The sequence below is a fragment of the Parambassis ranga genome, unplaced genomic scaffold (genome assembly GCF_900634625.1).
Source record: "Parambassis ranga unplaced genomic scaffold, fParRan2.1 scaffold_66_arrow_ctg1, whole genome shotgun sequence".
Taxonomy (NCBI): domain Eukaryota; kingdom Metazoa; phylum Chordata; class Actinopteri; family Ambassidae; genus Parambassis; species Parambassis ranga.
Window position 1 is genome coordinate 82,721 of NW_021144810.1, and position 22,559 is coordinate 105,279.

General features: G+C 46.5%; 4 protein-coding genes and 1 non-coding gene across 5 annotated transcripts; 4 read left to right on the forward strand and 1 right to left on the reverse strand.

Annotated features, from left to right (window-relative positions):
* Nucleotides 1-1,565: 1,565 nt before the first annotated feature.
* Nucleotides 1,566-6,903, forward strand: LOC114431288 (tRNA-dihydrouridine(16/17) synthase [NAD(P)(+)]-like). Its single transcript, XM_028398872.1, has 14 exons — nucleotides 1,566-1,630; nucleotides 2,682-2,929; nucleotides 3,019-3,127; nucleotides 3,290-3,340; nucleotides 4,168-4,280; nucleotides 4,361-4,443; nucleotides 4,518-4,621; nucleotides 4,688-4,835; nucleotides 4,911-5,007; nucleotides 5,092-5,180; nucleotides 5,268-5,437; nucleotides 5,517-5,554; nucleotides 5,636-5,711; nucleotides 5,803-6,903. The coding sequence occupies exons 2-14, from the start codon at nucleotides 2,693-2,695 to the stop codon at nucleotides 6,036-6,038; spliced, it is 1,551 nt and encodes a 516-aa protein (XP_028254673.1). The 5' UTR covers nucleotides 1,566-1,630; nucleotides 2,682-2,692; the 3' UTR covers nucleotides 6,039-6,903.
* Nucleotides 6,904-7,061: 158 nt separating this feature from the next.
* On the reverse strand, nucleotides 7,062-8,482 carry LOC114431294 (tryptase-2-like). The gene is made up of 5 exons (XM_028398879.1): nucleotides 8,431-8,482; nucleotides 8,128-8,305; nucleotides 7,683-7,960; nucleotides 7,480-7,619; nucleotides 7,062-7,383 (listed from the first exon to the last, which is right to left on the reverse strand). The coding sequence occupies exons 1-5, from the start codon at nucleotides 8,480-8,482 to the stop codon at nucleotides 7,195-7,197; spliced, it is 837 nt and encodes a 278-aa protein (XP_028254680.1). The 3' UTR covers nucleotides 7,062-7,194.
* A 530-nt stretch (nucleotides 8,483-9,012) lies between these two features.
* Nucleotides 9,013-9,084, forward strand: trnae-cuc (transfer RNA glutamic acid (anticodon CUC)). The gene has a single exon. It is a non-coding gene; the product is annotated as a tRNA-Glu (tRNA).
* Nucleotides 9,085-9,499: 415 nt separating this feature from the next.
* On the forward strand, nucleotides 9,500-16,802 carry LOC114431291 (battenin-like). Its single transcript, XM_028398876.1, has 15 exons — nucleotides 9,500-9,744; nucleotides 9,861-9,897; nucleotides 10,994-11,090; nucleotides 11,174-11,254; nucleotides 11,528-11,607; nucleotides 11,901-11,986; nucleotides 14,269-14,341; nucleotides 14,678-14,821; nucleotides 14,906-15,057; nucleotides 15,526-15,572; nucleotides 15,663-15,731; nucleotides 15,918-15,973; nucleotides 16,043-16,136; nucleotides 16,301-16,441; nucleotides 16,557-16,802. The coding sequence occupies exons 1-15, from the start codon at nucleotides 9,690-9,692 to the stop codon at nucleotides 16,671-16,673; spliced, it is 1,329 nt and encodes a 442-aa protein (XP_028254677.1). The 5' UTR covers nucleotides 9,500-9,689; the 3' UTR covers nucleotides 16,674-16,802.
* Nucleotides 16,803-18,431: 1,629 nt separating this feature from the next.
* LOC114431300 (serine/threonine-protein phosphatase 4 catalytic subunit B) lies at nucleotides 18,432-22,403 on the forward strand. The gene is made up of 9 exons (XM_028398886.1): nucleotides 18,432-18,593; nucleotides 19,218-19,485; nucleotides 19,624-19,675; nucleotides 19,763-19,813; nucleotides 19,970-20,071; nucleotides 20,187-20,360; nucleotides 20,465-20,591; nucleotides 20,695-20,884; nucleotides 21,710-22,403. Exons 2-9 carry the CDS (start codon nucleotides 19,376-19,378, stop codon nucleotides 21,837-21,839), a joined length of 936 nt encoding a protein of 311 aa, XP_028254687.1. The 5' UTR covers nucleotides 18,432-18,593; nucleotides 19,218-19,375; the 3' UTR covers nucleotides 21,840-22,403.
* Nucleotides 22,404-22,559: the final 156 nt, after the last annotated feature.

The following is a 22,559-nucleotide window of genomic DNA, read 5'->3' on the forward strand; positions in this document are numbered from 1 at the left end:
CACCACTGTAGTGGGTCTCATATCAAACAATGATGAGACCCACTACAGAGAGGAGATCCAGCACCTGACAGGATGGTGTTCAGACAACAACCTTGTCCTGAACACTAGCAAGAGTGGACTTCAGATCCAGGAGGATGGAGCACACCCCTCTCCTCATTCATGGGGAGGAGGTGGAGCAGGTGGACAACATCAAGTTCCTGGGCATCCACCTCACAGCTGACCTGTCTTGGTCCCTGCACACGTCCCACCTGGTGAAGAAGGCCCAACAAAGGCTCTTCTTCCTCATGTTGATGAAGATTCTCAGTCATCCAGGTCATCATACGTAGAGAAGATTGAAGCAAGGCGTCTGGACTTGTAGAGTTTACTAGAAGACGTTTCGCTGCTCATCCAAGCAGCTTCATCAGTTCTAACTGTTTGGTGGGAAACATGGTTTATATGTGGTTACAGACCTATGTGGGTGGGTCTGGGTAAAACTTTAAAAAACTTAAAAACAATAGCACTAAATGTTTCCATACTTACCTGTGATGTTCTGGCTGACTGGGCCAGGTGTGTCTAACGACTGGCTAACGACTATGAAACTGCCGGAGGGGGACTGGTTGACAGTCCTTTGTTCTTACTGTGAGTCTGTGCAAACTTCCTGGGAATGGATGGAATCACTGCATTGTATGTGGTAGAAAGATGATGTCTGAGGCCACCACCTCTGTTAAGGGAAGGTTTTTCCAGCTTAACATAGATGCTTCCTTGACTCCTCTTTCATACCACCTTTCCTCCCTGTCTAAAATGTGGACATTGTTGTCCTCAAAGGAGTGTCCTCTGTCTCTGAGGTGGAGGTGAACAGCTGAGTCTTGTCCTGTGGCTAAGCACTTGGCTGAACTCCTGACACCACTGGTAGGTGACACACCACATCACATTCACAACTCGCAGGACTTTGTGAACAAGGTGGAGAAGATCCAAATGGACCCATGGGAGCTGCACAGGACAGGAAGGACCTGGCCCGGGGGCCAACACAGGGGATTGTGGGGAGTCCTCTCCCACAGCTGGACTCCATATACGACAGCCGGATTCAAAGGAGGGCTGGTCGTATAGCTGCAGACCCCACCCACCCAGGACAGCAGCTGTTTGGACCTCTTCCCTCTGGACAGAGGTCCAGGAGCATCAGAACTCACACCAACAGACTGAGACACAGCTTCTTCCCCAGAGCTGTGAGGTCCATCAGCCCACTTTCCCATACCCCCCCAGTACACAGACACTGTGCACTTTAACCCATTAATACACTGCAGTTTGAACAACATACTCATACTGGTCACTTTAAACATTTAACTTGCACTGTTAGTTTCACTCTGTTTTATTCTTTATTCTATGTTATATGTATCCAGGTATATTTTAAGCATGTCTCTCTTTTATTATATCTCATTATGTCTCATAAATGAGCTGATAAACAGCAAAATCAGGAACAGGATTTGTCACAGGAATAAATCGCAACACTAGATGGCGACAAACCGCATCTTGATGCCATTTACAATTAAAACGAAGAAGAAGCAGAGACAGTTTCCCACCGGAGTTATTTCGCTGTTGCACATATTTGGAAAGTGCTGCGACAGGAATATTCTTCAGATCTTCTGTGTCACAGGTGAAACAACAAACTCTTCACACATTGAAACACGTACAGTTACAGCAGGACCGCAGCGCTGCACGGCGATGATGCTGAAATGTGATTTTTGTCAGTCATACTCGTTGTAGTTGTGTAACTTAAAGCCGTGTGGACATCATGTGCTACCAGTTAGCTTCGCCTGCTACATGATGCAGTTACAGCACAGCACAGCTAGCCAGTCAGCAGCAGCACATGCTAGGGCAGCATGAGGAGGAAGATGAGTGAAGAGCATGAGGAGGAAGATGAGTGAAGAGCATGAGGAGGAAGATGAGTGAAGAGCATGAGGAAGAGCATGAGGAGGAAGATGAGTGAAGAGCATGAGGAGGAAGATGAGTGAAGAGCATGAGGAAGATGAGTGAAGAGCATGAGGAAGATGAGTGAAGAGCATGAGGAGGAAGATGAGGAAGATGAGTGAAGAGCATGAGGAGGAAGATGAGTGAAGAGCATGAGGAGGAAGATGAGTGAAGAGCATGAGGAAGATGAGTGAAGAGCATGAGGAGGAAGATGAGTAAAGAGCATGAAGAGGAAGATGAGTGAAGAGCATGAGGAAGATGAGTGAAGAGCATGAGGAGGAAGATGAGGAAGATGAGTGAAGTGCATGAGGAGGAAGATGAGGAAGATGAGTGAAGTGCATGAGGAGGAAGATGAGGAAGATGAGTGAAGAGCATGAGGAGGAAGATGAGGAAGATGAGTGAAGTGCTGGAAAGCAACAACAGAGATCTGAGTTGTCATCGTCGCTCTTGCTAACCAGAATCCAGAACCCTAAAGTACTGAATGACCTTCTCTTTAAATCAGACATGTTGGAATGAAGACACAGATGTTAGCTGCTGGTTTGAGCGAGGTCTGTACAAAGAACACAGATTTGATGACATGTGTGGAAAGAGAAAGGAGCTCAGTACATTTTACAGTCTACATGTTATTGCAGTTCACACAAACGGCGCCCTCTGGCTTTGCTGTTGGCTCCAGAATGAATTTGCTTCTTCATGTTTCATCTGTCATCTCTGGTGGTGTCCTTCTTTGTTTGGTTCAGTGCGACCTGTGATGGCCAAGCTCCAGGGCTTCGAGTTCTGGGCTAAAACCCTAAAAGAGGCGCGCTTTGTTGTGGCACCCATGGTGGACCAGAGCGAGCTGGCCTGGCGCCTGCTGAGCCGCCGACATGGCGCCCACCTCTGCTACACCCCCATGCTGCACGCTCAGGTGTTTGTCCGTGACGCTAACTACAGGAAAGAAAACCTCTACAACGAAGTCTGCAGGGAGGACAGGCCGCTCATCACGCAGGTGCGGATCAGACACATGATGGTTACACACGTGTTGTTGCTCATGTAACGCCAGCTGTGAGTCACAGTGTTCTATCATCTGTGTGATAGTTCTGCGCCAATGATCCAGAGGTGTTTCTTCAGGCGGCTATGCTCGCCCAGGACTACTGCGACGCCATCGACCTCAACCTGGGCTGTCCGCAGATGATAGCTAAGAGAGGTACGTGCAAAGGAACGGTTGAACGTCTCGGCCTTTTAACCCTTAAGCCTGACGTTCAGTTCTCACATTAACTCACAACACCGTGAATCTTCTTTTAGCTGATGCTCAACTCATGGATGATTCTTTTCACTGAGTATCAACCGGCCTTTGTGTTTTTTAAAGGACACTATGGAGTTTTTCTACAAGATGAATGGGAGCTGTTAGAGAAAATGGGTGAGTCTGTGTTAATCACAAGAACAGATGTTGTTCCTTGACTTACCAAGTTCTAAAGGCTGTTCCATGCTCCACGAGAACAGAGAACAGAGAACAGAGAACAGAGAACTCGCTCCACGGGTGGGAAGAGTAAAAAACGGAGGTACCATACTCCGTGAGACGTGTGTGTGCAGAACTCCTCATACGGCTCCTACACAGTGCACGTCACACACCAAAGGTCGACAATGCAGTTGTGTTGTAAACTGTGACACAGTCGTGGTTACCGGGCCTAACGAGCTGATGATGTTCAGGGCAGAGGACGCACAGCTGACAACAGACAGAAGATCAGAGCAGCTGACTGCAGCAGACCTCTGGTCTGTGAGTTTAACTCTGTGAACGTGTGGATGACTGTCTGCAATAACACATCCCGTCTCCCAGTGTTTAATGTGTGTGAGCCGCTGTAACGTGATCAATACTGGGGTTAGTTTTTATCGCCACCTTGTGGACAGGCTCTCTCCTCTGTGCGCCGTGTTTCTCCTTCCAGCAGCTGTTTGCCAGCTGCTCATCTAAACTGTCCATCGTCGCTGTGCTTCCTCCTTCTGTCTGTGTGTTCTCACCTGAAGAAGCTCTTGGCTTCTCCACATTCATCACGCCCACAATAAATTCCGACCAATCACAGCATGGTTGACGCACAGCCTTGAGAGAAAAAGTTCTGCCCGGGCCATGTGTCCGAGAGAGAAAAAGACGTCACTTTGTGGGCGTAACGTCGGCAGGGGGGGGGTTCTCTGTTCTCTGGAGTATGGATCCAGCTTCAGACTTACCACTGCAGCGTCCTGGTTATTTGTCAGTCAGGTCAGCCAATGAGAAGCTCTCGGTGCCGATCACATGTAAGATCCGTGTGTTCAAGGAGATTGAAAAGACTGTCTGCTATGCTCAGATGCTTGAGAAGGCTGGATGTCAGGTATGATCCTTTTTATCTGAATCCAACACCATGTGCGCCTTCAGGAGCGCTCACCCTTTGAATGTCTGCTTATTTTCCAGCTGCTGACGGTGCACGGCAGAACCAAGGACCAGAAGGGAGCCATGACGGGCATCGCCAGCTGGGAGCACATCAAAGCAGTGCGGTGAGCTCTCCCAGATTTATCCGGAGCAGCGTATATGTACTCATATGGATGTTACTGATGTAACTCTGCTACAGGAAGGCAGTAAGTATTCCGGTGTTTGCTAACGGTAACATCCAGCACCTGAGCGACGTGGAGCGCTGCATCCAGGAAACAGGAGTGCAGGGAGTCATGAGTGCAGGTGAGGAGCGTGAAACCTTTTTCTGATGTTATAAGATGATATGTAACATAAATCACTCCTTTCTAGAGGGGAACCTGCATAACCCAGCTCTGTTCGAGGGCCGCAGCCCCCCAGTGTGGGAAATGGCTGAGGAGTACCTGGAGGTGGTGAAGCAGTATCCGCCCTGCTCGCTGTCCTACGTACGGGCGCACCTCTTCAAGCTCTGGCATCACACGTATGTCCCTCCTCCTCACGCTACGTTGTCATGGCCATGCTGAAGGTTCTGAGTTGTGTGTGTGTCTGTGTTTAGACTGCAGATCCACCAGGACCTGAGAGAGGAGTTAGCCAAGGTGAAGACGCTGGAGAGTCTGGCTGATGTCAGCAGACAGCTGAGGCTGCGCTGCCAGGTGATGAACGGCTTTCACCCTCGTTGGCACTCGTAGCCGTTACACAGATACTGTTGACACAGCATTTTTTCCACATACATACAGGAGGAGATAGCCAAAGGAAAAGACGCAGAGGACAAAGACAGTGGCCTGCCCCTCCCCCACTGGATCTGCCAGCCATATGTCAGACCGCCGTCAGTCACTCCGCTTCTCACACGTTCGTACAGTCACTTTCAGACAAGTGAGGAAAGTCATTGCTTTACTGTTGAATGACCTTACAGGCCCAAAGAACCGGTTGCCAATGGTAACACCCAGGGGTCCGAGTTGAAGAAAGCGGTGTGTCAGAAGAGGGCGCTGGAGGACTCTGATGGATCGGCTGAGGCACTCTCCAAAAACAAGCAGAAGAAGAGATCCCGCAACCCCAGAAAGAACTTCTGTCCGGAGCAGAAACGTGAGTGTGACGCTGTGAGCTTCAAGTTCGGAGCGGAACCAGAAATCTGACGGTGTCCCGTTTTATTTCTTCCCTGCAGCCAAATACATCAAGTGTGAACAGTGTGGAAACCCGAAGGTAAGACAGCGACTGTTTTATTTAAGGTTAAAGACCCGAGTGTTGTCAGCCTGTGCATTTTCTTTTTATTTTGCTCTGCAGGGAAATAAATGTGTCTTCAACCTGTGTCGAGGCTGCTGTAAGAAGAAGGCGTACAAAGAGGTGGCGGACTGTCCGAGTCAGTACACACACATGCAGACAGATCTGCTGATCATATGTAGAGATGTGCTGCTTTTAGTAAATGTTCTGTTCTTTACTGGGATTAATAGGCCACGGGCTGAGGTTCAAGACCAAGGCTGAGAAACGGAAAGCTGAGGAGGGCGAGCAGAATGAGGGCGAGGAGAAGGAGGGCGAGGAGAAGGAGGGCGAGGAGGGCGAGGAGAAGGAGGGCGAGGAGGGCGAGGAGAAGGAGGGCGAGGAGGGCGAGCAGACTTCAGACTTGGCGACAGATGGAATCAAAAACTCTCCTCAGGATCTCGAAGACTCAAGTACGAAGCTGCTGTGAGCAGTAGCTTGGCTACCTCTCTGTACACAGTATCCTCCTTTTTATACAGAAGTCATCGCTTCAGGTCCACTGCGTTTCAGCCATGTTGGTTCTGACGACTGTGTGTGACCCTTCAGTCAGAGGTTTGTCCTCAGAGCAGCCTGCATCATACTCTACACTCAGCTGCTCAGTCTTTACAGGACTGATCGTGACATATGGACAATAGACCAAAGTCACAAAGCTTATTTTTGACGTGGACTCCCTGGACATTCACAAGCTGCAGCTGGACTCATCGGTTTTTAAGACAAAGATTTGATGAAATTCAGAATGTATTTCAGGTTTTATTTCTTTAGAGGTCAGACTATTTATTTGGGTGAAGGTTCTCCTGTAGTTCGTTGACTTCGCGTGCCTTCGATGATGAATACCACTGCCTATCCGGATGACAGAACTTGAGCATATTAGGACAACAAAGGGAGAAACAGTCGAGCTCCACCTGCTGTTGACGTGTTCAGTGAATTCAGACCTATAAAGGAAAAGATGCTCCTGCCTGTGCACGGTACAGAAATCAACTCTGTGACATTTTAAAAGACGTGTTTTTGGCCAGATCTTTACCAAATTAGAAGCTCGGTTAGCACAAAGACACGAAGTTAGCCAATCCAAAAAGTAAGGAGAGGAGAGATTCAAGTTCTTTAACTAAGATGCAGAACAAGAGGACGTCCTGTCCAACATCTGATGGCCATTTTACTTGAGTCTGGAGACATTTGTAGCTGCTGTCAGCTGCAGTTTTATATCTGCCAACGTAAAAAAAAGTAGGTGTAGGTGTTTTCTTTCCCAACTCATGAAAATATGAATTCATTTCTATGAAAATAAACATTAATGCTAAATAGCAGATGTGTCCTTATATTTGAAGGTGATCTAGTCGTCTGATTGGACAGTTGCTGCTCTGTCCCCTGTCCTGTACAGTCCATCCATGGACAGTCTTTTTGTTTGCTAACAGGGACTATACATTCCTAAAACCTCACACACACACAGACGCAGTAAAAGTGAGGCTTAAAGGCTTTAATGTGCAGTAGCAGGGTACATGTTGGACCGCTCGAAGGAGCTGGACTCAGGGTTCAAAGCGTTCATTGTGCACAGTGAGGTGTGGGGGGACAGCAGCTGCAGAGAGTCGGGCGGATTAAATCTCTTTTGGGGCGTCCTCAGACCGGTGTACGTAACTGTTGATGAAGCTGAGGTAATTGGACACCTGAGTGTAGACGCCAGGTTGGCCGGGGAGCCCGCAACCGCTGGGACTCCCAAAACTCATGATGCCCACCTGCGTGAACCCCCCGGGTGTGCGACACACCAGTGGGCCACCGTCGTCCCCCTGTTGGGATCACAGCAGCCACATCATGTCTCTGATTTTGCATCATCTTTAATTATTCTACATTGTTGACCTGAGCAGAGAAACACAAAAACCCACCTCGCAGGCGTCCTTCCCACCGGCCATGTCCCCCGCGCACAGCATGTCCGAGGTCAGCTCGCGGTACACGGACGCACAGTCGGCCTGAGGTATGATGGAAACCTTCAGCTGCTGCAGGGTCTCTGGATCTGGCAGGGGAACTGCATGCACAGAGAATAAGTGAAGAAGGTTTCAACAGGTGTGTGTCTACATGCAGAACTTACCACCATTTCCAATCTGCCCCCAGCCGGTGATCCAACACTCGGACGATGAGTCGAAGGCGGCGTCGGCGCTGGGCAGACTCACCGGGGCGACGTCCTTTGAGAACTCCAGCTTTTTCTTCAGGTGGAGCAGGGCGATGTCATTGATGTATCCACTGCCCATCTTTTGGTAATAAGGGTGAGAGATGGCGTGAAGTATACCCATGTAACGGGCAGACTCCTTCTGCAGCATGTACGAACCGACCCAAACCATGGAGCGACGCAGACTGGGCTCAGGACGGCTGCAAGCAAACACACGGTTCAGCTTTGATCTTTGAATAAACATAGCCTCCAAAAACACTCATGTCTCTCTGAGTCCAGTTCAATGTGGAGCTGGAAACTTGTCCCTGTGTCCCCTAATGTTAAAAATGACACTTTAATGTTTCCACTTTAAATACAGAACACTGACCGATCCCAGCAGTGTGCAGCAGTCAGCACCCACTTATCACTGAGGAGGGAGCCGCCACAGCGCCACTTCGTCTTCCCGTCATTTGACACGACTTTGACATGAACCATCCACGGCCAGTGGCCCTTCTCAGAATCCTGCCCGCCGATGATGGAGCTCTGCACCTCAGCCCCCAGTGAATCTGAAAAAGCACAAGTTATTATAGTTAATAGGTTTTTGTTGTGTTGAGCAGTGTGTCTGCAGCCAGCAGCTCCGTCCTCAAACTAAACTGGGCTAAATCAAAGAAATCATCTTGGAGTTCCTCACCTCCAGTGATGTAGAGGAGCAGGAGCACAGCGAGCAGTTTGCAGAAAGCCATGGCTGCTGCAGTGCAGCTCCAGCTGCAGGCGGCGGGTTTTATACACAGCTCACACCTCTTTATCAGAGCCATCAGCCTCTTTATCGGAGCCATCAGCCTCTTCATCGGAGCCATCAGCCTCTTCATCGGAGCCATCAGCCTTCCCTCTGCCTCGGCTGTGCACGCATCCCCTGATGTTCAGACAGGCTGTGTGTGTAATTCTGTTCAATCTTATTTCTACATTATTCTATATTTATTTATATAGCGCATTTTATAATCAGAAATTGTCTCAAAGTGCTTCAACTTCAACAAATGCAGGTCCAGTTTAGGTTTGTCTTACATCTGGTGTCAGACCTCTGGTCTTCCTATTGTATCTGTGTGTGGTTGGTCCTCAACGGTTTTATCACATACAGTAACAATATATGCAGAAATTATTATTATTATTATTATTATTATTAACACTACTAATTTCACTGCTCTAACTCTAACTTATTGTATTGTACATCACAGGCCCTCGTCACATTTCAATGGGTTGAAAGAAGTTTAGGCTTTCCCTGGTGGTCTAGTGGTCAGGATTCGGCGCTCTCACCGCCGCGGCCCGGGTTCGATTCCCGGTCAGGGAACACATTTTGTGGGCAGCAGTGGCTCAGTGGTAGAGCAGGGTTGTCCAATAACCGCAAGGTTGGTGGTTCGATCCCAACTCCTCCCTAGTCACTGTTGTGTGTCCGTGGGTAAGGCACTCCAAGGCCTCCAGTGTACTCACTGCTGTATGGAGCTCTTTGCTGCGCTGCCTTAAGCAATTTCCCCAATGTGGGACTAATAAAGGTTTCTTAATTTAATTTAATTTACCACTTCCAAACATACACATCAAACCTGCACACAATAATAATAATAATATGTTTAAATATATCAGTGTTCTTCTGTGAATATGCCAATAATTGTTTAGTAAACGTTGAATGACAGCTTGTTCTGTTCTATAACTGTTCACCAGGCGCCGGAACGTTCGTGGTTGCGCTTGTTTCTGCGGGAACATATTATCATGACACACCTCGTCCGTCAGAGTTTAGAACGTCAATGCGCAGCACAGATTAAAGCAGCTTGTTTTTAATGACAGCTGCGCCGTGTGTGTCTGTGGAGGCTCGGGGAGCTTGTTAGTGTGTCCGAACACAATGTGTTTGTGTTTTAATGTTTTAAGGATTTTTAAGTTCTGCCTGCGCTCGTTGTAAACATGGAGCGGACAGCTAGCGTCAGCGCAGACCCCGAGCAGCGCCCGGACACTGGCGGTGAGTCCGTCAGTGATAACTGGTGTCTGAGACACTGACTTTATACATGTTATTGTTTTTGTACATGTTATTGTTTTTGTACATGTTATTGTCTTTATATGTGTCATTGTTTTTAGGTCGCTGCGCAAAGTGTCGCAGTTGGGGAGGCTTCTGGTGAGTGTCCCTGAACTCAATCCTCTGACAGGAAATGCTCCTTTGATCTGAAGTTACTGTTTGTCCCATGTACATTTAAACAAAATGCCAACATCAGATATTTCTATCGTGCTGAGTCTGAGTCCAGCCCACAGCTCCCAGCTGTGTGTCCTCACATTCACTCTGGTCTTCTCACGCTGGTACTGTGTCAGAAATAAAAAGCATGATGATAATACATGAAACAAGAGCACGAGGTAAATCAATATATATGATCTATATATATATGATATAATCAATATATGTCCTGACACCCGCTCAGTGTTACCTCAGGCATCTGTGTGCTGTCATCCTACAGAGTGATATAGGTCTGTTGATTTATCGGGCTCTGTGAAAATAGGTCAGCTGATAAATGAGTGTGGAGAACGATCTGTTATAAAAATGTAAAAACCTGAAATGATACAGACTCTGACGTGCATGGTCTCCATTCAGGTTCGCTCTCTGACCCCGTTCACACTGGGGAAATCAATCCAGCTAGAGCGGGATTCAGGCCGTGTCTGGATATATCCGGATAGTTTTTTTCTGAGTTTGAACAACGCGAATCCGGATATATCCGGACTGATTTCAATCCACCTCTGAAAGGTGGATCTAGCTAGATTGGTTTACATCTGGCTCAGGTCTGAACACAAATGCAGCTAACAAATCCCACTAGCGACGTGATACTTCCGGTTCACAGGGACAGTGTCCGGGTCGTGTACAAAAGCCGTATGTGAACAACCGGCGAACTACGACAGCTTTGCCCCGAGTTTATTTTCCACAGGGCTACAAAGAAATAAACTGCTTTTAGAACCAGAAAAAACAAAGATGAACTCTGTATATTATGAGGCGCCACCTAGTGGTTTGGAGCGCGGACGTGTGTGTGTGTGTGTGTGTGTGTGTGTGTGTGTGTGTGTGTGTGTGTTTGTGTGTGTGTGTGTGTGTGTGTGTGTGTGTGTGTGCGCCAGATTTGAAAATAGGTCTTAAGGTATACAGTTTAAGGGCTATCCGGATTCAATCCTACTCTAGCTGGTTTGACTTTCTCCAGTGTGAACGGGGCCTCTGTCACCTCCTCTGTCCACAGGGTTCTCGGACTGTGCAACAACTTTGCTTATGTGGTGATGCTGAGCGCCGCCCATGACATCCTCAGAAAGCAGGAGTCACAAAACACCACAGCACCTGTATGGAAGCAGAAGCACTTTAATAGTTGGTGTTTTTAGTTCTGAAGGTAGACTGACTTTTATTTTATTCCTATTAATTGTAGACGTCAGCCACCCTGACTGTGGACTTCCAAGCTGGAAACAACGGCAGCAGCAGCTATGACTGCAACCCTGTCTCCACTGCGGTAAACAGAGACTTACTGCACAACTCTAAATTAGGTTTAGCTGTTTGTCCATGAATGTCCTTCTGTCAGAAGATACAAGGAACATGTTGCATACTCATGTGCATTGGTGATTTCACTATAAAAGCAGAAATGAAGCAGATACAGAATCTGTGACACATACTCCAGAGATCCTACAGAATCCTACGGTGCTAAAGAGGTCGAAGGCTTCGGCAGAAACCACAGATCCACAGACAGTGACGGGTTATAACAGACTTTGGACTCTTTCTCTTGCAGGCTGTGCTTTTAGCCGACATCCTCCCAACACTGGTCATCAAGCTGCTTGCTCCCTATGTGATCCACAAAGTGCCTTATGGGTAAGACCAGGATCATAACTCTGTTCATTCTCTCTCGAGGCTCTCAATGATTTATTAGAATTCACCACACGGATGATGTGACACACACGAATGGAACTCTGCTGTGGAATTCAGTTGTGTTAATGCTTAATGCAGTGGTTTAATCTGCTCTATATCATATCTACTGGTGTAAATATGACTTGACGGGTCTGTTAGTAACTGCACAGTGACCCTTTGTTTGAACATTGCAGTAAAAACAGGCCCTGGTGTAGTTTATTTCAAATTTCTTCACTAATTCCTGTTTTTGATTCTAGCTTTCGGGTCCTGTTCTGTGTTGTCATGGCAGCAACGAGTTTCCTCCTCGTGTCCTTCTCGACAGTCGTGTGGATGAGTATTCTCGGTAAGGAGATGACTATTATTAACTCTGTTCTGCCCTGGAGACTGGGCTTGGTTTCACTTCCTGTCCTCTTATCTATTGTGAGCAGCTGCGGTTGTTAGACTGAAGCTTGATAGCAAAGTTAGTGTTTGACATGATGCTGCTAAAGATACTTGTTACTTTCAGAAGAACTGTAAGAGCAGGCGGTCATCTGCAGGAAAGCGTTGGTGGTGTTACATACTGACTCTGTTCCTCTGTGCATCAGAGGCCCGAGTCCTGTGAAGCCTCAGGAGCTCATGTCATTATTGTAAAGACATCTGTGTCACTGTGGACACAGCCTGGTCTGAGGTTCCATAGCCCCTGAGGTTAGGGTCTGAGGTTAGGGTCTGAGGTTAGGGTCTGAGGTTAGGGTCTGTAGTTAGGGTCTGTAGTTAGGGTCTGTAGTTAGCCCCTGTAGTTAGGGTCTGTAGTTAGCCCCTGGAGTTAGACCCTGTAGTTAAGGTCTGTAGTTAGCCCCTGTAGTTAGGGTCTGTAGTTAGCCCCTGTAGTTAGTCCCTGTAGTTAGTCCCTGTAGTTAGTCCCTGTAGTTAGCCCCTGAAGTTAGGGTCTGTAGTTAGCCCCTGGAGTTAGACCCTGTAGTTAAGGTCTGTAGTTAGCCCCTGTAGTTAGCCCCTGTAGTTAGCCCCTGTAGTTAGTCCCTCTAGTTAGCCCCTGTAGTTAGGGTCTGTAGTTAGTCCCTGTAGTTAGGGTCTGTTGTTAGCCCCTGTTGTTAGGGTCTGTAGTTAGCCCCTGTAGTTAGTCCCTGTAGTTAGCCCCTGTAGTTAGTCCCTGTAGTTAGCCCCTGGAGTTAGGGTCTGTAGTTAGTCCCTGTAGTTAGGGTCTGTAGTTAGCCCCTGGAGTTAGGGTCTGTAGTTAGTCCCTGTAGTTAGGGTCTGTAGTTAGCCCCTGGAGTTAGGGTCTGTAGTTAGCCCCTGAAGTTAGGGTCTGTTGTTAGACCCTGTAGTTAGGATCTGTAGTTAGCCCCTGTAGTTAGCCCCTGTAGTTAGGGTCTGTAGTTAGGGTCGGGGAGGGCCAGATTCGATAATGCGAAAGTCTCAGAGGGCCAACAGTCCCCGATGTCATTATTTTAAACAATAAAAAATGTGTATGCTGTTTTGTAATATGTTACATCTTACACAGCAAACACAATAACATCTTAGCATTCAGATGACAGAGCAGAAAATGTTATCTGAATTTACAGCATAAATTTAAAACATTCAGAGACTGTGTGGTTGTGATAACAGAGCAACAGGCACGTTATTGACTCTACTGTGCAGGTGAGATCTGATCATATGTGGCAGGTCTGGTTTAGGAGACGTGATGACTGAATGACGGAGTCTTTTTGAGAGAAGTGCCGCATCTCTGTACAGCTGACAGTTTAACAACAGAGAACGTTAACAAGCAAAGACGGACTGCTCTGCTGCACCAGTAAAACATCACAGTTTATAACAGACAGTCTGCTCACACGGCACAAACTAATTCATGATTTACAAATGTTCGCATTTCTGGAGAGTTGCTTTTATCCAGCCACCGGTAAAAAGGCCCGGGCAGGCTGCCGGCCAGGACGCAGCCTCCCCGTGCAGCAGGGAGCAATGAGCGTCCCTCTCTCTCTCCATCATGTCGCTTTAACTTCTTTAATGGCTCTAGCATCGCTCCCTGCTGCCTGGTGCGGGCAGCAGGGAGCGACATGATGGACAGAGGGACCTTGCTCCACTCCCCTGCGCTCCTGGAGCCCCCCAGTACTCGGGCACGTTCCCCAGAGAGGGACGCTCAATGCTGCATGCGCCCCATCCATGAATTCTAATAGGGCTACTATACTACAACTAATAATAACAATATTTCGTGTGCACATTATACATAATTCGTGGCCACATTTTATTTCTTTTTGACCATGTCACAGAGGGGCTCTGTAGTTTTGGAGGACTTCACTTGTGCAGACGCTCTCTGATAGCAGGTTGTATGCAGAAGCATGTTTAGTCTCGTAGTGAATTGTGTCGAAGTTCTGAACCGGTGTTGTGCACCTTCCGAGCCCTCTGCGTAGCCGGAACCAACAACCAAGCCCTGCAGCCCCGCGTGACGCACCACGATGCAGACAGAGAGAGATAATGTTCTGCTCAGAGAATCCTGTAAACGTTACACAATGAGTTAAAAACAAAAACAAGAATTGCCTGTTGGTTTTGTAGGATTTACTCTGTTTGGCTGGCGGGCCAAAAATAACACATTTTAAGACTGCTGTAGTTAGTCCAAACCATGCTTTGTGTTCATAGGAGTGATCTTTGCCAGTGTCAGCTCGGGGCTGGGGGAGCTGTCCTTCCTCTCTCTTACTGTCTTCTTCAGCAGGTAAAAGCTTGTTTTTTATTTTTTCTGTCTTCCAACCTCAACTTTAAAACGCTCCCCACTTCAATATCCAAAATGAACTTTGGTCTTTGCACAAGGAAATCCATAATAAGCAATGCTCCAGACCAGATTGCAGTTACCTGACCTCTGGTTGCTCCACTATAGTTTTTTTATAAACTCTTCTTTTAGGGGGAATTTTGAAGGAACTAAAATATGACTGAAATTTGAATCCCTTAGTTTAAGTCATTGTCAGAGAATACAGTGTTTTGGAGGATGTGTATATGTATGTTTGTATCATCATTTATAGCAGTGTGCCATGTCTTATTACACCTGCTTCAGGGATGTACTGGAAGGCTGGGGCTCAGGGACCGGTGGTGCTGGTGTCGCTGGAGCTCTTCTTTACTCGGGACTCATCCAACTGGGCCTCACACCTCGGATTACCCTTCTTATCATGTTGGTCGTCCCATTAGCTATGTTGATTAGGTAAATGTGGAAACATTTCTTAAGACTAGATGGAAGAAGAAGAACACTCAGCGTTCTAATTAAATGTGACTCTTGGATCTCCAGTTATTTCTTCATGCTGGTTCCTCCATCTTCATTACCTCAGTGGGGGGCCAGGGAGGCCGAGCATGCAGCCAGGAGCTCCGAGGAGACGCAGAGAATGATCGATGGTTCAGATAAGGAAGACGAAGAGGAGGAGGAGGAGACATCAACACCGGGTAACTTCCACTATCTCAGTTTTAGATAAATAGATGTAAAAATAAACCTTCGACATGTTGTGCAATACCCTCATATAGAAGACATAATCAGATGATAGTTAAATACGTACATGAATATCCGGTTTTACGGGTAAGCTGATAAATGTTACCAGATAACAGATTTTCAACTGTCCGTACATAAGCAGTGTTAGTTCAGGGGTTTTAATGTGATTAAGCCTGAGTCTGACACCAAACGAGTGTATGTTGTTCCCTAACAATGAGATATGACCTGGACGTACAGAAATGAGCAGAACACAGCACAAAAAATCAACAAAATCAGCTTAAAGGGCCTAAAATGCCTCCACAGACCTGGTTTTGACTTGTTTTATTTGGAACTATTTTCTACCAAACCCTGCTAATAAAGTCTAATGTCAAAGTCCTGCTGTGTGTTATTGCATAATTTCATGTTCTTTTCCCTTTAATATAAAGGGCCCACTGGTCCTCTGACCTTTGCAGAGAAACGGCACATTATCAGAGTAAGTGGACTGCTCCTTCTCTCACAGGAGTGTGTTTCAGTATTTGCTAGATCACTGTGCCGTATTATTACATCTGGTTCTTGTGAGCAGGGCCTGCTGAAGTTTGTGTTTCCCCTCGGGCTGGTCTACTTTGCAGAGTACTTCATCAACCAGGGCTTGGTGAGTTCTCTGGAGCCCGCTGGAAAATATAACAAATATCTCAAATATATATATATATTATAATATATATTGTTAGATTATTATAATATATTGTTAGATTATTATAATATATATTATAATAACAATATATATATATAACAAATATCTCAAAACAGACTAAGAATAATGCAGATGTTCTTCCTCCAGATGGAGCTCCTGTTTTTCCAGGGTTTCTTCCTGTCTCATGCGGAGCAGTATCGCTGGTCAGTTCTGACACAGATCGGTTTGAGGGCATGCAGTTCTGTTTGTTCATTCCTCGTGTGTGTTTTCAGGTATCAGACTCTTTACCAGGTTGGTGTGATGATATCTCGATCCTCCCTGCGCTGTTTGAAGATCAGGAAACTGTGGACGCTCTCCCTGCTACAGGTACAAAACAGGACAAGTGTAGGGATGGCTTAGTGCCATACACATTGCACCCCCACAGAAATGTAGCTGCATGTTGCAGGAATGCAGACGAGCAGAGGTGTGACCGGTCTGCTCGGCAGCTCTGCATATCCTCCCACACGTGACACGTTCTCTCTGCTCCGCAGGTGGTGAATGCAGTGTTCCTCCTGTTCGCTGTGCGTTACCAGTTCCTGCCCAGTGCCTGGATTGTGTTTGCAGTTATCCTCTATGAGGGTCTGCTCGGTGGAGCCTCATATGTCAACACCTTCCACTTTATCAGCAAAGAGGTAATGTCATCTTTCTGTCTGTAAATAAGTCACCATTTTAAAAGGTTTACATCAGTAAAGAAGCGCTGTATGTGGCTGGATTGTAACCGCTAAGTGTCTGTCTCCTCTCCCACAGACTGAAGACAGACACAGGGAGTTTGCCATGGCGGCTGCCAGCGTGGGAGACAGTCTGGGCATAGCTCTGGCTGGAGCTGCAGCTTTCCCTGTCCACAGATACTTCTGTTCTCTCTGAGCAAGCCCACACACAGACAGACACACACACAGACAGACACACACACAGACAGACACACACACAGACAGACACACACACACAGACAGACACACACACACACAGACACACACACAGACAGACACACACACACAGACACACAGACACACACACAGAGACACACACACACACAGAGACACACACACACACAGACACACACACACACACACACACAGACACACAGACAGACACACAGACACACACACAGACAGACACACACACACAGACACACAGACACACACACAGCCACACAGACAGACACACACACACACACACACACAGAGACACACACACACCGACACACAGACAGACACACAGACACACACACAGACACACACACACAGACAGACAGACACACAGACACACAGACAGACACACACACACACAGACAGACACAGACAGACACACACACAGACACACACACGGTGACAGCTGGAAAAAAGCTTTTACTCCTACATACTGTCTTGAATTCAGATCACAGTATGAGTAATGCCACTTCCTGGGATACACAGAGTGATCGGAGACCCTCTCTCATACTGACAGCAAGAACGCTCGACTTGAACACAAAAACCAGTATTTTACTGACCATTGAAATAATTAACCCTTCGAAAGGAGGAGCGCTGACCTCTGAGTTGCCATTTAGAGCTGACATACAGTGTGACTGACAGCACCAAGGTGCTGTATAATTACAGTTAGTAAAGGCCTTAGGTGACTTTAGTTCCTTCTATATATTTAATTTCTGCTTGTGTGGAATGTTTAATCACTTTTATGCTTATGACTATTATGTTTTGATGTACTGCTAATGATTGCTGACAGATGCAACAATACAATGTTAGGAAAATACTGTAGGCTCAACAGTAACAGATGTGTGTCTAATGTATGGGGATATGTTATTATGGTGCCTTTTTGTTTTTATTGAAGTGACCAAGAATGCCTTCTACTGTACTATAACTTTCTACCAAAGAGAATAATGTTTTTATATTATGATTGAATGAATTTGGAAAACAGGACGGTGTTCACAGCTTGCTTTTTAAATTTCTATACAGTAAAAATGTTTGCAGGTGTTTGTGTGGTACTGTCTGCTCAGGTTCTGCTCATTTCAGTCACTTTGGATTTTTATGCTACTGTATTTTAGTGTGTAGACACACCTGCAGTTTCTCCATCAATGTGCACATTCCTTGTAACAAAAGTACAACATGCTGCAGCAGAAGTGTCATGTATTAATATAGATTTTGTTTATTAATGTTTCTAAACTCTCATTTGAGTGTCTTGTAGTCAGGTTTTGCACAAAATGTGTACTGACCCTGTGTGTGGCCAAAAGAAAGTCCTAAAGATGTTACAGAACCAATAAAATCATGTCAAATTAAACTGTCCAGTAATTCTGTGGGTTTGTAGTAGTTACTGTGATTGCACTGAGTATAATGTCTGCTCGTGCTGAATTAGCATCTTAAATGACTGACCTTTGAGATTCATCCAGATCTATTGTTAAATGATTTAATAAGCCTACTTTCTGGAGTGGTTGATTAATTCCTCATCCATGAAACAGCAGTCAAGAACCACTGGTGTTATAAATGTTATGGTTTTCGTTTTGAATTCTTTTATTAGATTGTAATGTGTGCTTGTTTTTGTACACATGGTTTATATATAAACTCCTGATAAACTTCCCGCTGACGTCACCCGGGAGCTGGCTGGATTCAGCAATGCGCGCTCCCGGCACCGGAAGTGACAGTCGAGCCGCTGCTGTTTGTTCATGAGCGGAGTGAACCGGCAAAGACGACACCGGGGGAAGAAGAGGGGCCGGTGAGCGGCGACGAGGACCCACGATCCACGGAATGAAACACGCTGGTGTTTGTTTCTCAGAGTTCTGCCATCATTCCCTCCACGGTAATTATTGTTACGTTTGTTCTTCTCGTTTTAGCGGCGGCGCGTGTAACATTTTGTAACACTAGCGTTAGCTAGCTTGCTAAAAAAAGAAGCGCTAACCAGTGTTGACGCCGTATGTTAAGTAAGTTAGCCAGGTAGCCTGCTAACAGCTGTGGTTAGCCCGCTGACATCGTCAGTTAACCTATTTTTTCTGTGGTTGTTTAGCGTACTCTGTGTGTATGGTGATTCAGTATCGGTCAGTAGACATTTGTGTTAACCCCCCAGGACAAATTTCCAAACAAAATGGTTGGCTAACTTATCAAAGAATCAGTTGTTCGCTGACGTCGTTAGCAGCGATGTAAGCTAACGTGCTAATAGCTAGCTTACTGTTAAACTACGCCCGTAGGCCGCACATTCCTGGAAGAATAACGTCAGTATGTTGCTGTGCACTGCTCGTTTGCTTTCCGTATAAACAAACATTTCAGGAGAACTTCTTCACTATTCTCATGACGCAGTCATGAAACAGTTTGAGGAAACCCGTGAGCAGTGTGTAGCGCAGCAAGCGTTTTTCAGTTTCCCTGATATTTTAGCGATGTTTAACTTTTTTTAACATTGTTTTTACCAAAGTGTATGTTTGCCTTTTAGAGCTCGTTTCTCTGATCCATCTCATCCCGAGAGCCTGAAGAATTGAAGAGCCCCTGTCAGAGGCCATCCTGTCCCATCGCTTCGAGGAACAAGGAGCCTGATAACTTAGTGGCCCCTGTGTGTGTGTGTGCGGACATAGTGTGTGAGCAGCTCTCCATATGTGTGTGACTATGGGGGACATCAGTGACCTGGACCGACAGATAGAACAGCTCAGACGCTGTGAACTCATTAAGGAAAATGAAGTCAAAGCACTGTGTGCCAAAGCCAGGTAATGACCAAGGAACCTCAGACACAGATGTTAGGCACGGTGAACGCATGTAAACACATGGACTGGTGCTGCCAGCCATCAGACCCCCTGATGCTGTCAGAGCTGTTCTCTAATCAATATGTTTGGATGTATTTTCAGAGAGATTCTGGTGGAAGAAAGCAATGTCCAGAGAGTAGACTCTCCTGTTACGGTAGGTAGCATGTGTTGGCTTCTGTTTTCTCAGAATGTGTTTTTAAGTTGATTTAATTTGGTAATTGTTGGTCTTCCACCTTCACAGGTGTGTGGGGATATACACGGTCAGTTCTATGACTTGAAAGAGCTCTTTAGAGTAAGTATCTTTTCTTTTACACCAGTGTCCTTTTGTTTTCTACTATAGTATTTTTCCTGGTGTCAGTGGAGTTTGACAGTGGTGGTTGCATCTTGATGCAGTCATTTGCATAGACTTTGAATTTACAGCTCTGAACCGTTTTCTCCCCGTTGACAGGTTGGTGGCGACGTTCCAGAGACAAATTACCTCTTCATGGGCGACTTTGTGGACAGAGGCTTCTACAGTGTGGAGACTTTTCTTCTTCTGCTAGCTCTTAAGGTGCACATGAGTTTGTGTTGGTGTCCTCTGCAGAACGTAACCAAGCCATCCCTCGTTGGAATGGATTAAGTATTTTCACTGTCCTCATATTTTGGGTATCTGGTGTACTTCACAGGTGCGCTATCCGGACAGGATAACCCTGATCCGGGGAAACCACGAGTCGCGGCAAATCACCCAGGTGTACGGCTTCTACGATGAGTGCCTCCGAAAGTATGGTTCAGTCACTGTCTGGAGATACTGCACTGAGATTTTTGACTACTTGTCCCTCTCTGCTATCATTGACGGCAAGGTGAGCTAATCATTTGTGACTGTACACATTGGTTTTTTGGAGGAGCTGCAGACTTTGCGACCTCATTTCTCTTCATTTGGTAAATTCCCTTCTATGACTTTCAGATCTTCTGTGTGCACGGTGGCTTGTCTCCCTCAATCCAGACACTGGACCAGATTCGGACCATTGACAGAAAACAGGAGGTACCTCATGACGGGCCCATGTGTGACCTCTTGTGGTCAGACCCCGAAGGTATTTACAGATGTGAATACTGAATGATGTGAATGCATGATAAACCACAGGAGTGACGTTATGATGAATGTTAACCTGGCTGGTCTTCCCTCCCTGCTCTCAGACACCACCGGCTGGGGTGTGAGCCCCAGAGGTGCTGGCTACTTATTTGGCAGCGACGTGGTGGCCCAGTTCAATGCTGCCAACGACATCCACATGATCTGTCGAGCACACCAGCTGGTCATGGAAGGCTACAAGTGGCACTTCAACGAAACGGTGCTCACAGTGTGGTCAGCACCCAACTACTGCTACAGGTAGGCAGAAACGGTCAAATACCGGACTTAGTCTGAAAGTAGCATGTAAGCTGTGTGGACACTTCCTCTGAAACATCTTCAGATGCATGAAGTACACATTCCAGGTGGATTACTTATTTCTTCTGTTTGCGTCAAAGATTGAAATAACCCAGTCTTAGCAGTCTTTGTTTTTGCGTCTTGTAAGCCTTTATGTACCTTTAATCTGTCACCCTGTGTCTATGTGGGTGCCAGGCATCCTTCAGTTAACCTGCACAACACTGCTCTCTGCTGTTTGTTTGGCACTGCTAAATATTTTGCAACTGCTCGTGCTGTGGTGAAATTTTAAAGCCTGGAGTGCTTGCTAACACGGAGGTATTTCAGCCACATTTTTCAGTAGTCTGATCATCTGCTGTAACAGAATGCCAAGCGGCCGTGTACTCTAGTTAATACTTAAAGTACCATATTCATGGCTGTAGGAGAAACACTCGCGGCAGCAGCTCTGAGTCAAGGTGGAAGCCTTTTTGTTTGTGTTCAGATGTTTCAGGTCACACACAGAGGAAACCTGGGACGTATGCAAGTTCTTTCTTGAACTTCTCTCAGTACTCGGTCTGTGTAGACCTTGCTTAAGGCGCTCTGCTGACCAGCAAGCATCACAGCGGATATGCAGACATGCTCAGTGTGACTCTTAGAAATGCCTTTTGTACCTTGTGTTTGTTAGCAGATCAACCAGCTGAACTATAGCTAGATTTTAGGCAATGATCAGTGAGTTTAAGCAAAAAGAAATGATAAAGAAAATGCATGTGAATATGTAATGTCCTAACCAATTGTGTCTTTCCTGACAATCAGATGTGGCAATGTGGCAGCCATCTTGGAGCTGGATGAGCATCTACAGCGAGAGTTCATCATATTTGAGGCAGCACCACAAGAGACCAGAGGCATCCCCTCCAAGAAGCCAGTAGCCGACTATTTCCTGTGAAGTCTGTGAGCAAACAGCCTCCATGTGTCGAAAAGCTCCGGTACCATTTCCACACCAGCCGCCCTCCATCCTGCTGCTGGACCGTTCTGTCAGTCTGAACTCTCAGCAGTTAGACAGAAAACCTGCCAAAACCCCGCAGAGCTCTCACACAGCTTCCCCTTGCAGAGCTGGATTTCTGCCATACTGCCCAAGCCTGACAGAGCTGTCGCTGTGAAAGGTGCAGGGCGAGGCGGACATTGGGCCCATAACGTCGTCACTTCTCCTCAGCTGTACAGAAGGCCATTTTTTCTGCCGACAGCCTCCTTCCATCTGCATCCGTTGTCCTCGTCACTGTAGACTACATCACTCTATCTTCCTGACTTCACCACATTGTAGTTTTTTTCCTTTGTTTTTGTATGACGAACCTTGTCACTTAGTTTTAGAGATATTTGGAAGCAGTTTTCTCCACAATATGCAGCTGTAGGAATTTTCATCATTTTCAAAATTCCTTCAACGCATGTTTCTTGTTTTTGATTTTTGTATAATTGTTGCTGCCACAATTAAATCCAAAATGTCCCCCTCTTCCTCCTTTCTTTTTTTCCGTATGTTTTTGTTTAATCTCCATCAGTCACATGTGTTGCTCTGTACCGAGTGCTGCTGCTGCTGCTGCTGCTGCTTGGCACCATCAGAAAACACCTGAAATGTAACGACTCTGAAGAGGAGCCACCATATTCACCATTG

Bases quoted from the DNA above. Each gene is read 5' to 3' on its own strand.
- LOC114431288 (XM_028398872.1), top strand. From the start codon at position 2,693: ATGGCCAAGCTCCAGGGCTTCGAGTTCTGGGCTAAAACCCTAAAAGAG. The intron at 4,622-4,687 runs GTGAGGAGCGTG...ACTCCTTTCTAG, and splicing joins GCAGGGAGTCATGAGTGCAG to AGGGGAACCTGCATAACCCA. The intron at 5,181-5,267 runs GTCAGTCACTCC...ATGACCTTACAG, and splicing joins CAGCCATATGTCAGACCGCC to GCCCAAAGAACCGGTTGCCA.
- LOC114431294 (XM_028398879.1), bottom strand. From the start codon at position 8,482: ATGGCTTTCTGCAAACTGCTCGCTGTGCTCCTGCTCCTCTACATCACT. The intron at 7,620-7,682 runs GTAAGTTCTGCA...CTGTGCATGCAG, and splicing joins GGGGCAGATTGGAAATGGTG to TTCCCCTGCCAGATCCAGAG. The intron at 7,384-7,479 runs GTGGGTTTTTGT...TGATCCCAACAG, and splicing joins GTGGGAAGGACGCCTGCGAG to GGGGACGACGGTGGCCCACT.
- LOC114431291 (XM_028398876.1), top strand. From the start codon at position 9,690: ATGGAGCGGACAGCTAGCGTCAGCGCAGACCCCGAGCAGCGCCCGGAC. The intron at 9,745-9,860 runs GTGAGTCCGTCA...CATTGTTTTTAG, and splicing joins GCAGCGCCCGGACACTGGCG to GTCGCTGCGCAAAGTGTCGC. The intron at 11,608-11,900 runs GTAAGACCAGGA...TTTTGATTCTAG, and splicing joins ATCCACAAAGTGCCTTATGG to CTTTCGGGTCCTGTTCTGTG.
- LOC114431300 (XM_028398886.1), top strand. From the start codon at position 19,376: ATGTGTGTGACTATGGGGGACATCAGTGACCTGGACCGACAGATAGAA. The intron at 20,072-20,186 runs GTGCACATGAGT...TGTACTTCACAG, and splicing joins TTCTTCTGCTAGCTCTTAAG to GTGCGCTATCCGGACAGGAT. The intron at 20,885-21,709 runs GTAGGCAGAAAC...CCTGACAATCAG, and splicing joins GCACCCAACTACTGCTACAG to ATGTGGCAATGTGGCAGCCA.